The sequence below is a fragment of the Salmo salar genome, chromosome 12 (assembly GCF_965601325.2).
Source record: "Salmo salar chromosome 12, fSalSal1, whole genome shotgun sequence".
Classification (NCBI taxonomy): Eukaryota; Metazoa; Chordata; class Actinopteri; order Salmoniformes; family Salmonidae; genus Salmo; species Salmo salar.
The window spans coordinates 5,092,501-5,110,173 of NC_138302.1; the positions used below are offsets into that span (position 1 = coordinate 5,092,501).

Below are 17,673 nucleotides of genomic sequence, written 5' to 3' on the forward strand. Positions count from 1 at the left end.
AGAGCTGCTGTATGTCTCTCCAGTTCTATGGCTGTTACAGGGTATTACCATAGAGCTGCTGTATGTCTCTCCAGTCAGTTCTATGGCTGGTACAGGGTATTACCATAGAGCTGCTGTATGTCTCTCCAGTCAGTTCTATGGCTGGTACAGGGTATTACCATAGAGCTGCTGTATGTCTCTCTAGTCAGTTCTATGGCTGGTACAGGGTATTACCATAGAGCTGCTGTATGTCTCTCCAGTCAGTTCTATGGCTGTTACAGGGTATTACCATAGAGCTGCTGTATGTCTCTCCAGTCAGTTCTATGGCTGTTACAGGGTATTACCATAGAGCTGCTGTATGTCTCTCCAGTCAGTTCTATGGCTGTTACAGGGTATTACCATAGAGCTGCTGTATGTCTCTCCAGTTCTATGGCTGTTACAGGGTATTACCATAGAGCTGCTGTATGTCTCTCCAGTTCTATGGCTGTTACAGGGTATTACCATAGAGCTGCTGTATGTCTCTCCAGTTCTATGGCTGTTACAGGGTATTACCATAGAGCTGCTGTATGTCTCTCCAGTTCTATGGCTGTTACAGGGTATTACCATAGAGCTGCTGTATGTCTCTCCAGTCAGTTCTATGGCTGGTACAGGGTATTACCATAGAGCTGCTGTATGTCTCTCCAGTCAGTTCTATGGCTGTTACAGGGTATTACCATAGAGCTGCTGTATGTCTCTCCAGTCAGTTCTATGGCTGGTACAGGGTATTACCATAGAGCTGCTGTATGTCTCTCCAGTCAGTTCTATGGCTGGTACAGGGTATTACCATAGAGCTGCTGTATGTCTATCCAGTTCTATGGCTGTTACAGGTTATTACCATAGAGCTGCTGTATGTCTCTCCAGTCAGTTCTATGGCTGTTACAGGGTATTACCATAGAGCTGCTGTACGTCTCTCCAGTTCTATGGCTGTTACAGGGTATTACCATAGAGCTGCTGTATGTCTCTCCAGTTCTATGGCTGTTACAGTTCTATGGCTGTATTCCACTAGGTGTCACTGTCTTACAGGGTTGGTGTACGTATCCCATACAGCAGCTACTGTTACTGGGAGACATATGTATTCTGCTATAAACACTGGGGTGAACACACAACACACACACAGCAGTATGTAGTCTCACAGCAACACACACACAACACACACACACACACACACACACAACAGTATGTAGTCTCACAACAACACACACACAGCAGTATGTAGTCTCACAGCAACACACACACACACACACACAACAGTATGTAGTCTCACAGCAACACGCACACAGCAGTATGTAGTCTCACAGCAACACACACACACACACAGCAATATGTAGTCTTACAGCAACACACACACACACAGCAATATGTCCAGTCTCCGCCCCCACAGCCCCCCCCCCACACACACACACACACACACACACACACACACACACACACACACACACACACACACACACACACACACACACACACACACACACACACACACACACACACACACACACACACACACACACACACCAGCCACAGCACACACACAGTGCTACGTACGGTCACATTTCATGCCCTGGTGTATCAACCCGTAAAGTAGAGATCCACAGTGGTCACAGAATGTAGGGCTGGAGTAGGTATGGACCTTAAACTTGTGTTTACTCCTCGGGTCCTGGAGAGAGAGAGACAGAGAGATGGTGGAGGGATGGATACCATCAAAAGGAACATCAAATTCAACATACCAATTAGGATCTCGTTAAAAATACTTCAATACATTTATAGAACCCATTGCCCTTTATGGTTGTGAGGTCTGGGGCCCACTCACCGACCAAGAATTCACTAAATGGGATAAACACCAAATTGAGACTCTGCATGCAGAATTTTGCAAAAATATATTTTTTATTTTATTTATTTAACTAGACAAAAATATCCTCTGAATTAGGCCGATACCCGCTAATTATCAAAATTGTTTATTTCACTTTTGTTTATCCATTTCACTTGCTTTGGCAATGTAAAATTGTGTTTCCCATGCCAATAAAGCCCCTTGAATTGAATTACATTTAATTGAGAGAGGGAGTGAGGGAATGAGGGAGGGAGGTTCTGTAGCCACAATATGACCATAACAAAAACAAGGTCAGACCACAATATGACTGTTATCCAACATAACTCCCATGGAACTCATAGTGTGACTGTTACCCCTGGAACTCATAATGTGACTGTTACCCCTGGAACTCATAATGTGACTGTTACCCCTGGAACTCATAATGTGACTGTTACCCCTGGAACTCATAATGTGACTGTTACCCCTGGAACTCATAATGTGACTGTTACCCCTGGAACTAATAGTGTGACTGTTACCCCTGGAACTCATAGTGTGACTGTTACCCCTGGAACTCATAGTGTGACTGTTACCCCTGGAACTCATAGTGTGACTGTTACCCCTGGAACTCATAGTGTGACTGTTACCCCTGGAACTCATAGTGTGACTGGGAACAAGATTATATGGAGGGAGAAGCAGAAACCAGAGAGAAGGGAAAAGGAAAAAGACAGAAAGGAATACATGGAGACAGAGAGAGGGAGAGAGAAAGAGACAGATGAGAGAGGGAGAGAGACAGATGAGAGAGGGAGTGAGACAGATGAGAGAGGGAGAGAGACAGATGAGAGAGAGAGAAAGAGATGAGAGAGCGAGAGAGAGAGAGAGAGAGAGAGAGAGAGAGAGAGAGAGATAAGAGAGAGACAGATGAGAGAGGGAGAGACAGATGAGAGAGGGAGAGAGAGCGAGAGACCCTTTGTGTGGGTCACTCACAATACAGTTGAAGTCGGAAGTTTATATACACCTTTGCTAAATACATTTAAACTCAGTTTTTCACAATTCCTAAAATTGAATCCTAGTAAAAATTCCCTGTTTTAGGTCAGTTAGGATCACCACTTTATTTTAATGTGAAATGTCAGAATAATAGTAGAGAGAATGATTTATTTCAGCTTTTATTTCTTTCTGTCACGCCCTGACCTTAGAGAGCCTTTTTATTCTCTATTTTGGTTAGGTCAGGGTGTGACTAGGGTGGGTACTCTAGTTTTTTGTATTTCTATGTTGGCCTGGTATGGTTCCCAATCAGAGGCAGCTGTCTATCGTTGTCCCTGATTGGGGATCATATTTAGGCAGCCTTTTCCCACCTGTTTGTGGGATCTTGTTTTTCTGTATTGTTGCTGTTGAGCCCTTCAAGGCTGTACGTTTCGTTGGTTTCTCTTTCTTGTTTTGTTGCTGGTTATCATTAATAAATATGATTAACCTATCCCACGCTGCATCTTGGTCCGACCATTCTTACCACGGCGATCGTTACAGAAGATCCCACCACCCACGGACCAAGCAGCATGCCCAGAAGGAGCAGGGATCCTGGGCCTGGGAGGAAAGCCAGGAGTGGAGGACATCCTGGACGTGGGACGAAATCATGGCAGGAGACAGAAGCCTGCCATGGAAGCAGGCCGAGGCAGCGAGGGAACAACAACAACGATGACACCGGGGTTCGCGGCCACGAAGGAAGCCCGAGAGGCAGCCTCCCCCAAAAAATGGGGGGGGGGGGGGGGGCACACGGGGTGGTCGGCGGAGCCGAGGTGTGAACCAGAGCCAGTCTGGGAGAGGAAGGTGAACTTGGAGGGGAGTGAAGGGAGTTAATCAGAGACAGTTAAGGAGTTGATGGGGAAATTGGAGGAGAGAGTTATGAGAGAGCTGTTGTGTTGGTGCATGAGGCACATTCACCCTAGGAGCGTGTCCTCAGTTTAATGCCACCTGAGTCAGCTCTCCGTACTCGTCCTGAGGAGCGTGCTAGCCGTCTGGTGAAGACTGTGCCGGCCCCACGCACCAGGTCTCCAGTACGCCTCCCCAACCCAGCACGTCCTGTGCCAGCTCTCCGCACTCGCTTTGAGGAGCGTGTCATCGTTCCGGTACAATGTGTGCCGGTTCTACGCACCGTGTCTCCAGTGTGCCTCCACAGCCCGGTGCGTCCTGTGCCAGCTCCCAGCACTTGCCGCGCGAAGGTTGTCATCTGTCCAGGACACGTTGTGCCAGCTCTACGCTCCAGACCCCCAGTGCGCCTCCACAGCCCGGTACGTCCTGGATCACCACTTTATTTTAATGTGAAATGTCAGAATAATAGTAGAGAGAATGATTTATTTCAGCTTTTATTTCTTTCTGTCACGCCCTGACCTTAGAGAGCCTTTTTATTCTCTATTTTGGTTAGGTCAGGTTGTGACTAGGGTGGGTACTCTAGTTTTTTGTATTTCTATGTTGGCCTGGTATGGTTCCCAATCAGAGGCAGCTGTCTATCGTTGTCCCTGATTGGGGATCATATTTAGGCAGCCTTTTCCCACCTGTTGTTTGTGGGATCTTGTTTTTGTTGTATTGTTGCTGTTGAGCCCTACAGGGCTGTAGGGAAACGTTTACATACAGTAGTATGATTTGATATGTTTTCTTATTTTTCTTAAAATTTTTATCCTGTTTTAGCATATAAAAAATGCTTGGAAAGATCAGAGGTTGGACCTAAGCAAGTGTTTAAATACTTCCCTACACATATAGAATATTTTTGGTTTCTCTTTCTTGTTTTGTTGCTGGTTATCATTAATAAATATGATTAACCTATCCCACGCTGCATTGCATCTTGGTCCAACCATCATTACAACGACGATTGTTACACTTTCATCACATTCCCAGTGAGTCAGAAGTTTACATTCACTCAATTAGTATTTGGTAGCATTGCCTTTAAATTGTTTAACTTGGGTCAAACGTTTCGGGTAGCCTTCCACAAGCTTCCCACAATAATTTTGGTGAATTTTGGCCCATTCCTCCTGACAGAGCTGGTGTAACTGAGTCAGGTTTGTAGGCCTCCTTGCTCGCACATGCTTTTTCAGTTCTGCCCACACATTTTCTATGGGATTGAGGTCAGGGCTTTGTGATGGCCACTCCAATACCTTGACTTTGTTGTCCTTAAGCCATTTTGCCACAACTTTGGAAGTATGCTTGGGGTCATTGTCCATTTGGAAGACCCATTTGCAACCAAGCTTTAACTTCCTGAGATGTTGCTTCAATATATCCACATACTTTTCCTGCCTCATGACGCCATCTATTTTGTGAAGTGCACCAGTCCCTCCAGCAGCAAAGCACCCCCACAACATGATGCTGCCGCCACCATGCTTCACAGTTGGGATGGTGTTCTTCGGCTTGCAAGCCTGATGCAAGCCCTTTTCCTCCAAACATAACGATGGTCATTATGGCCAAACAGTTTGATTTTTGTTTCATCAGACCAGAGGATATTTTTACAAAAAGCACGATCTTTGTCCCCATGTGCAGTTGCAAACCATAGTCTGGCTTTTTTATGGCGGTTTAGGAGCAGTGGCTTCTTCCTTGCTGAGCGGCCTTTCAGGTTATGTCGATATAGGACTCGTTTTACTGTGGATATAGATACTTTTGTACCTGTTGCCTCCAGCATCTTCACAAGGTCCTTTGCTGTTGTTCTGGGATTGATTTGCACTTTTCGCACCAAAGTACGTTCATCTCTAGGAGACAGAACGTGTCTCCTTCCTGAGCGTTACGACGGCTGCGTGGTCCCATGGTGTTTATACTTGCGTACTATTGTTTGTACAGATGAACGTGGTACCTTCAAGTGTTTGGAAATTGCTCCCAAGGATGAACCAGACTTGTGGAGGTCTACAATTTTTTTTCTGAGGTCTTGGCTGATTTCTTTAGATTTTCCCATGATGTCAAGCAAAGAGGCACTGAGTTTGAAGGTAGGCCTTGAAATACATCCACAGGTACACCTCCTATTGACTCAAATTATGTCAATTAGCTTATCAGAAGCTTCTAAAGCCATGACATAATTTTATGGAATTTTCCAAGCTGTTTAAAGGCACAGTCAACCTAGTGTATGTAAACTTCCGACTTCAACTGTATGTGTTGAGGGAGGTGTGTTATTAGTTGATTAACCTAGCGGTGCCACGTTGTACATTCCATTATCTCTCATGCTTTATGAGGTCAACAGGGGAGAGGGCAATGGTCAACACTGCTTTACCACAGACAGACACAGACAGACAGACACAGACAGACAGACACAGACAGACACAGACAGACAGACACAGACAGACAGACAGACACAGACAGACAGACACAGACAGACACAGACAGACACAGACAGACAGACAGACAGATGGACAGAGAGACACAGAGAGAGAGACTGACCCTCTCCTGTTCTTTTAGACAAACCCATGAAACAAGAGCAGCCAGAAGAACAGGTCAGTGCTGACCTTGTCTTTATTAACGTCAGGCTCATTTAACAGCCATTTAATCAGTGGCTACATAATCAATATTTAACAAACACACAAACCCGCTCCAGGCGCCTGTCTTATCCCTGTGATTTTTCCCTGGGGGGACATTGGAGAAAGGTGGGAATACTGTTGGAACGCTGTTGGGAACGTGGTGGGAATACTGTTGGAACGCTGTTGGGAACGTGGTGGGAATACTACGGGAGGGTTGTGTGTTATCGGGGGAAGGTTTTCCTGCTGGGAACGATTAGAGAATGGAACTGTCTGACAGAGAGGGAGGAATGGAGATATGGAGGGAGGAATGGAGATATGGAGAGAGGGAGGGAGGAATGGAGATATGGAGAGAGGGAGGGAGCAATGGAGATATGGAGGGAGGAATGGAGATATGGAGAGAGGGAGGGAGCAATGGAGATATGGAGAGAGGGAGGGAGGAATGGAGATATGGAGAGAGGGAGGGAGGAATGGAGATATGGAGAGAGGGAGGGAGGAATGGAGATATGGAGAGAGGGAGGGAGGAATGGAGATATGGAGAGAGGGAGGGAGGAATGGAGATATGGAGAGAGGGAGGGAGGAATGGAGATATGGAGAGAGGGAGGGAGGAATGGAGATATGGAGATATGGAGGGAGGAATGGAGATATGGAGATATGGAGGGAGGAATGGAGATATGGAGATATGGAGGGAGGAATGGAGATATGGAGGGAGGAATGGAGATATGGAGAGAGGGAGGGAGGAATGGAGATATGGAGAGAGGGAGGGAGGAATAGAGATATGGAGAGAGGGAGGGAGGAATGGAGAGAGGGAGGGAGCAATGGAGATATGGAGAGAGGGAGGGAGGAATGGAGAGAAGGAGGGAGGAATGGAGATATGGAGAGAGGGAGGGAGGAATGGAGATATGGAGAGAGGGAGGGAGGAATGGAGATATGGAGAGAGGGAGGGAGGAATGGAGATATGGAGGGAGGGAGGGAGGAATGGAGATATGGAGATATGGAGGGAGGAATGGAGATATGGAGGGAGGAATGGAGATATGGAGAGAGGGAGGGAGGAATGGAGATATGGAGAGAGGGAGGGAGGAATGGAGATATGGAGAGAGGGAGGGAGGAATGGAGATATGGAGAGAGGGAGGGAGGAATGGAGATATGGAGAGAGGGAGGGAGCAATGGAGATATGGAGAGAGGGAGGGAGGAATGGAGATATGGAGGGAGGGAGGAATGGAGAGAAGGAGGGAGGAATGGAGATATGGAGAGAGGGAGGGAGGAATGGAGATATGGAGAGAGGGAGGGAGGAATGGAGATATGGAGGGAGGGAGGAATGGAGAAACTGACTGACATCTAGGGTTAAATAAGTTACTGTGATACGAACAGTCCAGACAGGGAGGGAGGAGACAGAGAGGGAGGAAGGGAGATATGAAGAGAGGAAGGATATGAGTTGATATCAGTGATGAATCACCATTACGAGGAGAACAGGATGACAGAAACACAGAGAGAAGAAGAGAGAGAGTTAGTACTTACGTCTGATGCGTTCTTGTCGGCCCCCGGACAGGAGAAGGTGACGAACTCATGACAGCGTTTATGAACCACGAAACAACACACTGGGGGGGGGGGGGGGGAGAGAGAGAAAGTGTCAGGACAAACATCCTATAATATTTCACATTACTACGGTAACCAAAGACTGTAGATCACATCACCTAGACACAGCTACACATCACCTAGACACAGCTACACATCACCTAGACACAGCTACACATCACCTAGACACAGCTACACATCACCTAGACACAGCTACACATCACCTAGACACATCTACACATCACCTAGACACATCTACACATCACCTAGACACAGCTGCACATCACCTAGGCACAGCCACACATCTACACATCACCTAGACACAGCTACACATCAACACATCACCTAGACACAGCTACACATCAACACATCACCTAGACACAGCTACACATCAACACATCACCTAGACACAGCTACACATCACCTAGACACAGCTGCACATCACCTAGACACAGCTGCACATCACCTAGACACAGCTGCACATCACCTAGACACAGCCACACATCTACACATCACCTAGACACAGCTACACATCACCTAGACACAGCTGCACATCACCTAGACACAGCCACACATCTACACATCAACTAGACACAGCTGCACATCACAACAAGGTATCACAGAGGTGTCTGTCTGTGTGTGTGTGTGTGTGTGTGTGTGTGTGTGTGTGTGTGTGTGTGTGTGTGTGTGTGTGGTCAGACAGGTTGACATTATTTATTATTCAGACTCATTAACTATGCAGGAAGCTCCTGGCAACTGGTGGGGCCTACCCAGGGTTCCTAGCGGCACGGAGAGAGCCCAACAGGGCCTGCAGGGTGCGTGTGTGTGTCATCATGTAGATCAACATAATGTTATTCTACTGCACTATACTGACGTTCAGTCCTCCTCCTCTAACATGGACCTGGTTTAACCTTCTTCCTGGATTCTCTATTCATCCTGCATTACATCCCAGGCTTTTCCTTCTAGCGTTTACACAGTCTCTTCTATAGTCCTATATAATGAACATTCTACTGTGTATACAGTCTCTTCTATAGTCCTATATAATGAACATTCTACTGTGTATACAGTCTCTTCTATAGTCCTATATAATGAACAGTCTACTGTGTATACAGTCTCTTCTATAGGTCTCTATAATGAACATTCTACTGTGTATATACAGTCTCTTCTATAGTCCTATATAATGAACATTCTACTGTATATACAGTCTCTTCTATAGGTCTCTATAATGAACATTCTACTGTGTATACAGTCTCTTCTATAGTCCTATATAATGAACATTCTACTGTGTATACAGTCTCTTCTATAGGTCTCTATAATTAACATTCTACTGTATATACAGTCTCTTCTATGGGTCTCTATAATGAACATTCTACTGTATATACAGTCTCTTCTATGGGTCTCTATAATGAACATTCTACTGTATATACAGTCTCTTCTATAGGTCTCTATAATGAACATTCTACTGTATATACAGTCTCTTCTATGGGTCTCTATAATGAACATTCTACTGTATATACAGTCTCTTCTATAGGTCTCTATAATGAACATTCTACTGTGTATACAGTCTCTTCTATAGGTCTCTATAATGAACATTCTACTGTATATACAGTCTCTTCTACAGTCCTATATAATGAACATTCTACTGTGTATACAGTCTCTTCTATAGGTCTCTATAATGAACATTCTACTGTGTATACAGTCTCTTCTATAGTCCTATATAATGAACATTCTACTGTGTATACAGTCTCTTCTATAGGTCTCTATAATGAACATTCTACTGTGTATAGAGTCTCTTCTATAGGTCTCTATAATGAACATTCTACTGTATATACAGTCTCTTCTATAGTCCTATATAATGAACATTCTACTGTATATACAGTCTCTTCTATAGTCCTATATAATGAACATTCTACTGTGTATACAGTCTCTTCTATAGGTCTCTATAATGAACATTCTACTGTGCATATACAGTCACTTATTTAGGTCTCTATAATGAACATCCTACTGTATATACAGTCTCTTCTATGGATCTCTATAATGAACATCCTACTGTGTATACAGTCACTTCTATAGGTCTCTAAAATGAACATTCTACTGTGTATACAGTCTCTTCTATAGTCCTATATAATGAACATTCTACTGTGTATACAGTCTCTTCTATAGTCCTATATAATGAACATTCTACTGTGTATACAGTCTCTTCTATAGTCCTATATAATGAACATTCTACTGTGTATACAGTCTCTTCTATAGGTCTCTATAATGAACATTCTACTGTGTATATACAGTCTCTTCTATAGTCCTATATAATGAACATTCTACTGTATATACAGTCTCTTCTATAGGTCTCTATAATGAACATTCTACTGTGTATACAGTCTCTTCTATAGTCCTATATAATGAACATTCTACTGTGTATACAGTCTCTTCTATAGGTCTCTATAATTAACATTCTACTGTATATACAGTCTCTTCTATGGGTCTCTATAATGAACATTCTACTGTATATACAGTCTCTTCTATGGGTCTCTATAATGAACATTCTACTGTATATACAGTATCTTTTATAGGTCTCTATAATGAACATTCTACTGTATATACAGTCTCTTCTATGGGTCTCTATAATGAACATTCTACTGTATATACAGTCTCTTCTATAGGTCTCTATAATGAACATTCTACTGTGTATACAGTCTCTTCTATAGGTCTCTATAATGAACATTCTACTGTATATACAGTCTCTTCTACAGTCCTATATAATGAACATTCTACTGTGTATACAGTCTCTTCTATAGGTCTCTATAATGAACATTCTACTGTGTATACAGTCTCTTCTATAGTCCTATATAATGAACATTCTACTGTGTATACAGTCTCTTCTATAGGTCTCTATAATGAACATTCTACTGTGTATAGAGTCTCTTCTATAGGTCTCTATAATGAACATTCTACTGTATATACAGTCTCTTCTATAGTCCTATATAATGAACATTCTACTGTATATACAGTCTCTTCTATAGTCCTATATAATGAACATTCTACTGTGTATACAGTCTATTCTATAGGTCTCTATAATGAACATTCTACTGTGTATACAGTCTTCTATAGGTCTCTATAATGAACATTCTACTGTGTATACAGTCTCTTCTATAGTCCTATATAATGAACATTCTACTGTGTATACAGTCTCTTCTATAGGTCTCTATAATGAACATTCCACTGTGTATACAGTCTCTTCTATAGTCCTATATAATGAACATTCTACTGTGTATACAGTCTCTTCAATAGTCCTCTATAATGAACATTCTACTGTGTATAGAGTCTCTTCTATAGGTCTCTATAATGAACATTCTACTGTATATACAGTCTCTTCTATAGTCCTATATAATGAACATTCTACTGTATATACAGTCTCTTCTATAGTCCTATATAATGAACATTCTACTGTGTATACAGTCTCTTCTATAGGTCTCTATAATGAACATTCTACTGTGTATATACAGTCTCTTCTATAGGTCTCTATAATGAACATTCTACTGTGTATATACAGTCTCTTCTATAGTCCTATATAATGAACATTCTACTGTGTATACAGTCTCTTCTATAGGTCTCTATAATGAACATTCTACTGTGTATACAGTCTCTTCTATAGTCCTATATAATGAACATTCTACTGTGTATACAGTCTTCTATAGGTCTCTATAATGAACATTCTACTGTATATACAGTCTCTTCTATAGTCCTATATAATGAACATTCTACTGTATATACAGTCTCTTCTATAGTCCTATATAATGAACATTCTACTGTGTATACAGTCTCTTCTATAGGTCTCTATAATGAACATTCTACTGTGTATATACAGTCTCTTCTATAGGTCTCTATAATGAACATTCTACTGTGTATATACAGTCTCTTCTATAGTCCTATATAATGAACATTCTACTGTGTATACAGTCTCTTCTATAGGTCTCTATAATGAACATTCTACTGTGTATACAGTCTATTCTATAGTCCTATATAATGAACATTCTACTGTGTATACAGTCTTCTATAGGTCTCTATAATGAACATTCTACTGTGTATACAGTCTCTTCTATAGTCCTATATAATGAACATTCTACTGTGTATACAGTCTCTTCTATAGGTCTCTATAATGAACATTCCACTGTGTATACAGTCTCTTCTATAGTCCTATATAATGAACATTCTACTGTGTATACAGTCTCTTCAATAGTCCTCTATAATGAACATTCTACTGTGTATAGAGTCTCTTCTATAGGTCTCTATAATGAACATTCTACTGTATATACAGTCTCTTCTATAGTCCTATATAATGAACATTCTACTGTATATACAGTCTCTTCTATAGTCCTATATAATGAACATTCTACTGTGTATACAGTCTCTTCTATAGGTCTCTATAATGAACATTCTACTGTGTATATACAGTCTCTTCTATAGGTCTCTATAATGAACATTCTACTGTGTATATACAGTCTCTTCTATAGTCCTATATAATGAACATTCTACTGTGTATACAGTCTCTTCTATAGGTCTCTATAATGAACATTCTACTGTGTATACAGTCTCTTCTATAGTCCTATATAATGAACATTCTACTGTGTATACAGTCTTCTATAGGTCTCTATAATGAACATTCTACTGTGTATACAGTCTCTTCTATAGTCCTATATAATGAACATTCTACTGTGTATACAGTCTCTTCTATAGTCCTATATAATGAACATTCTACTGTGTATACAGTCTCTTCTATAGTCCTATATAATGAACATTATACTGTATATACAGTCTCTTCTATAGGTCTCTATAATAAACATTCTACTGTGTATACAGTCACTTCTATAATGAACATTCTACTCTGTATACAGTCTCTTCTATAGGTCTCTATAATGAACATTCTACTGTATATACAGTCTCTTCTATAGGTCTCTATAATGAACATTCTACTGTATATACAGTCTCTTCTATAGGTCTCTATAATGAACATTCTACTGTATATACAGTCTCTTCTATAGTCCTATATAATGAACATTCTACTGTATATACAGTCTCTTCTATAGTCCTATATAATGAACATTCTACTGTGTATACAGTCTCTTCTATAGGTCTCTATAATGAACATTCTACTGTGTATATACAGTCTCTTCTATAGTCCTATATAATGAACATTCTACTGTGTATACAGTCTCTTCTATAGTCCTATATAATGAACATTCTACTGTGTATACAGTCTCTTCTATAGGTCTCTATAATGAACATTCTACTGTATATACAGTCTCTTCTATAGGTCTCTATAATGAACATTCTACTGTGTATACAGTCTCTTCTATAGGTCTCTATAATGAACATTCTACTGTGTATACAGTCTCTTCTATATTCCTATATAATGAACATTCTACTGTGTATACAGTCTCTTCTATAGGTCTCTATAATGAACATTCTACTGTGTATACAGTCTCTTATAGGTATCTATAATGAACATCCTACTGTATATACAGTCTCTTCTATAGGTCTCTATAATGAACATCCTACTGTATATACAGTCTCTTCTATAGGTCTCTATAATGAACATTCTACTGTATATACAGTCTCTTCTATAGTCCTATATAATGAACATTCTACTGTATATACAGTCTCTTCTATAGTCCTATATAATGAACATTCTACTGTGTATACAGTCTCTTCTATAGTCCTATATAATGAACATTCTACTGTGTATACAGTCTCTTCTATAGGTCTCTATAATGAACATTCTACTGTGTATACAGTCTCTTCTATAGGTCTCTATAATGAACATTCTACTGTGTATATACAGTCTCTTCTATAGTCCTATATAATGAACATTCTACTGTGTATACAGTCTCTTCTATAGTCCTATATAATGAACATTCTACTGTGTATACAGTCTCTTCTATAGGTCTCTATAATGAACATTCTACTGTGTATACAGTCTCTTCTATAGGTCTCTATAATGAACATTCTACTGTGTATACAGTCTCTTCTATAGTCCTATATAATGAACATTCTACTGTGTATACAGTCTCTTCTATAGGTCTCTATAATGAACATTCTACTGTGTATACAGTCTCTTATAGGTCTCTATAATGAACATTCTACTGTATATACAGTCTCTTCTATAGGTCTCTATAATGAACATTCTACTGTATATACAGTCTCTTCTATAGGTCTCTATAATGAACATTCTACTGTATATACAGTCTCTTCTATAGTCCTATATAATGAACATTCTACTGTATATACAGTCTCTTCTATAGTCCTATATAATGAACATTCTACTGTATATACAGTCTCTTCTATAGTCCTATATAATGAACATTCTACTGTGTATACAGTCTCTTCTATAGGTCTCTATAATGAACATTCTACTGTATATACAGTCTCTTCTATAGGTCTCTATAATGAACATTCTACTGTATATACAGTCTCTTCTATAGGTCTCTATAATGAACATTCTACTGTGTATACAGTCTCTTCTATAGTCTCTATAATGAACATTCTACTGTGTATACAGTCTCTTCTATAGGTCTCTATAAAGAACATTCTACTGTGTATACAGTCACTTCTATAGGTCTCTATAATGAACATCCTACTGTATATACAGTCTCTTCTATAGGTCTCTATAATGAACATTCTACTGTATATACAGTCTCTTCTATAGGTCTCTATAATGAACATTCTACTGTATATACAGTCTCTTCTATAGTCCTATATAATGAACATTCTACTGTATATACAGTCTCTTCTATAGTCCTATATAATGAACATTCTACTGTGTATACAGTCTCTTCTATAGGTCTCTATAATGAACATTCTACTGTGTATACAGTCTCTTCTATAGGTCTCTATAAAGAACATTCAACTGTGTATACAGTCACTTATTTAGGTCTCTATAATGAACATCCTACTGTATATACAGTCTCTTCTATGGATCTCTATAATGAACATCCTACTGTGTATACAGTCACTTCTATAGGGCTCTAAAATGAACATTCTACTGTGTATAGAGTCTCTTCTATAGTCCTATATAATGAACATTCTACTGTGTATACAGTCTCTTCTATAGTCCTATATAATGAACATTCTACTGTGTATACAGTCTCTTCTATAGGTCTCTATAATGAACATTCTACTGTGTATATACAGTCTCTTCTATAGTCCTATATAATGAACATTCTACTGTATATACAGTCTCTTCTATAGGTCTCTATAATGAACATTCTACTGTGTATACAGTCTCTTCTATAGTCCTATATAATGAACATTCTACTGTGTATACAGTCTCTTCTATAGGTCTCTATAATTAACATTCTACTGTATATACAGTCTCTTCTATGGGTCTCTATAATGAACATTCTACTGTATATACAGTCTCTTCTATGGGTCTCTATAATGAACATTCTACTGTATATACAGTCTCTAATATAGGTCTCTATAATGAACATTCTACTGTATATACAGTCTCTTCTATGGGTCTCTATAATGAACATTCTACTGTATATACAGTCTCTTCTATAGGTCTCTATAATGAACATACTACTGTGTATACAGTCTCTTCTATAGGTCTCTATAATGAACATTCTACTGTATATACAGTCTCTTCTACAGTCCTATATAATGAACATTCTACTGTGTATACAGTCTCTTCTATAGGTCTCTATAATGAACATTCTACTGTGTATACAGTCTCTTCTATAGTCCTATATAATGAACATTCTACTGTGTATACAGTCTCTTCTATAGGTCTCTATAATGAACATTCTACTGTGTATAGAGTCTCTTCTATAGGTCTCTATAATGAACATTCTACTGTATATACAGTCTCTTCTATAGTCCTATATAATGAACATTCTACTGTATATACAGTCTCTTCTATAGTCCTATATAATGAACATTCTACTGTGTATACAGTCTCTTCTATAGGTCTCTATAATGAACATTCTACTGTGTATACAGTCTCTTCTATAGTCCTATATAATGAACATTCTACTGTGTATACAGTCTTCTATAGGTCTCTATAATGAACATTCTACTGTGTATACAGTCTCTTCTATAGGTCTCTATAATGAACATTCTACTGTGTATACAGTCTCTTCTATAGTCCTATATAATGAACATTCTACTGTGTATACAGTCTCTTCTATAGTCCTATATAATGAACATTCTACTGTGTATACAGTCTCTTCTATAGGTCTCTATAATGAACATTCTACTGTGTATACAGTCTCTTCTATAGGTCTCTATAATGAACATTCTACTGTATATACAGTCTCTTCTATAGGTCTCTATAATGAACATTCTACTGTATATACAGTCTCTTCTATAGTCCTATATAATGAACATTCTACTGTATATACAGTCTCTTCTATAGTCCTATATAATGAACATTCTACTGTGTATACAGTCTCTTCTATAGGTCTCTATAATGAACATTCTACTGTGTATACAGTCTCTTCTATAGGTCTCTATAAAGAACATTCAACTGTGTATACAGTCACTTATTTAGGTCTCTATAATGAACATCCTACTGTATATACAGTCTCTTCTATGGATCTCTATAATGAACATCCTACTGTGTATACAGTCACTTCTATAGGGCTCTAAAATGAACATTCTACTGTGTATAGAGTCTCTTCTATAGTCCTATATAATGAACATTCTACTGTGTATACAGTCTCTTCTATAGTCCTATATAATGAACATTCTACTGTGTATACAGTCTCTTCTATAGGTCTCTATAATGAACATTCTACTGTGTATATACAGTCTCTTCTATAGTCCTATATAATGAACATTCTACTGTATATACAGTCTCTTCTATAGGTCTCTATAATGAACATTCTACTGTGTATACAGTCTCTTCTATAGTCCTATATAATGAACATTCTACTGTGTATACAGTCTCTTCTATAGGTCTCTATAATTAACATTCTACTGTATATACAGTCTCTTCTATGGGTCTCTATAATGAACATTCTACTGTATATACAGTCTCTTCTATGGGTCTCTATAATGAACATTCTACTGTATATACAGTCTCTAATATAGGTCTCTATAATGAACATTCTACTGTATATACAGTCTCTTCTATGGGTCTCTATAATGAACATTCTACTGTATATACAGTCTCTTCTATAGGTCTCTATAATGAACATACTACTGTGTATACAGTCTCTTCTATAGGTCTCTATAATGAACATTCTACTGTATATACAGTCTCTTCTACAGTCCTATATAATGAACATTCTACTGTGTATACAGTCTCTTCTATAGGTCTCTATAATGAACATTCTACTGTGTATACAGTCTCTTCTATAGTCCTATATAATGAACATTCTACTGTGTATACAGTCTCTTCTATAGGTCTCTATAATGAACATTCTACTGTGTATAGAGTCTCTTCTATAGGTCTCTATAATGAACATTCTACTGTATATACAGTCTCTTCTATAGTCCTATATAATGAACATTCTACTGTATATACAGTCTCTTCTATAGTCCTATATAATGAACATTCTACTGTGTATACAGTCTCTTCTATAGGTCTCTATAATGAACATTCTACTGTGTATACAGTCTCTTCTATAGTCCTATATAATGAACATTCTACTGTGTATACAGTCTTCTATAGGTCTCTATAATGAACATTCTACTGTGTATACAGTCTCTTCTATAGTCCGATATAATGAACATTCTACTGTGTATACAGTCTCTTCTATAGTCCTATATAATGAACATTCTACTGTGTAT

The 17,673-nt window shown here is 39.3% G+C and overlaps 1 protein-coding gene across 2 annotated transcripts in view; it reads right to left on the minus strand.

Annotated features, from left to right (window-relative positions):
* Positions 1-17,673, minus strand: part of LOC106595901 (protein kinase C beta type) — a 169,643-nt gene that overhangs the window by 123,016 nt on the left and 28,954 nt on the right. For both annotated transcript variants that reach the window (XM_082958476.1, XM_082958475.1), the window contains exons 3-4: positions 7,825-7,904; positions 1,564-1,675 (exon numbers count right to left, since the gene is read on the minus strand). In XM_082958476.1, the coding sequence (XP_082814602.1) occupies positions 1,564-1,675; positions 7,825-7,904 (192 nt within the window). The remainder of the gene's footprint in view (positions 1-1,563; positions 1,676-7,824; positions 7,905-17,673) is intronic.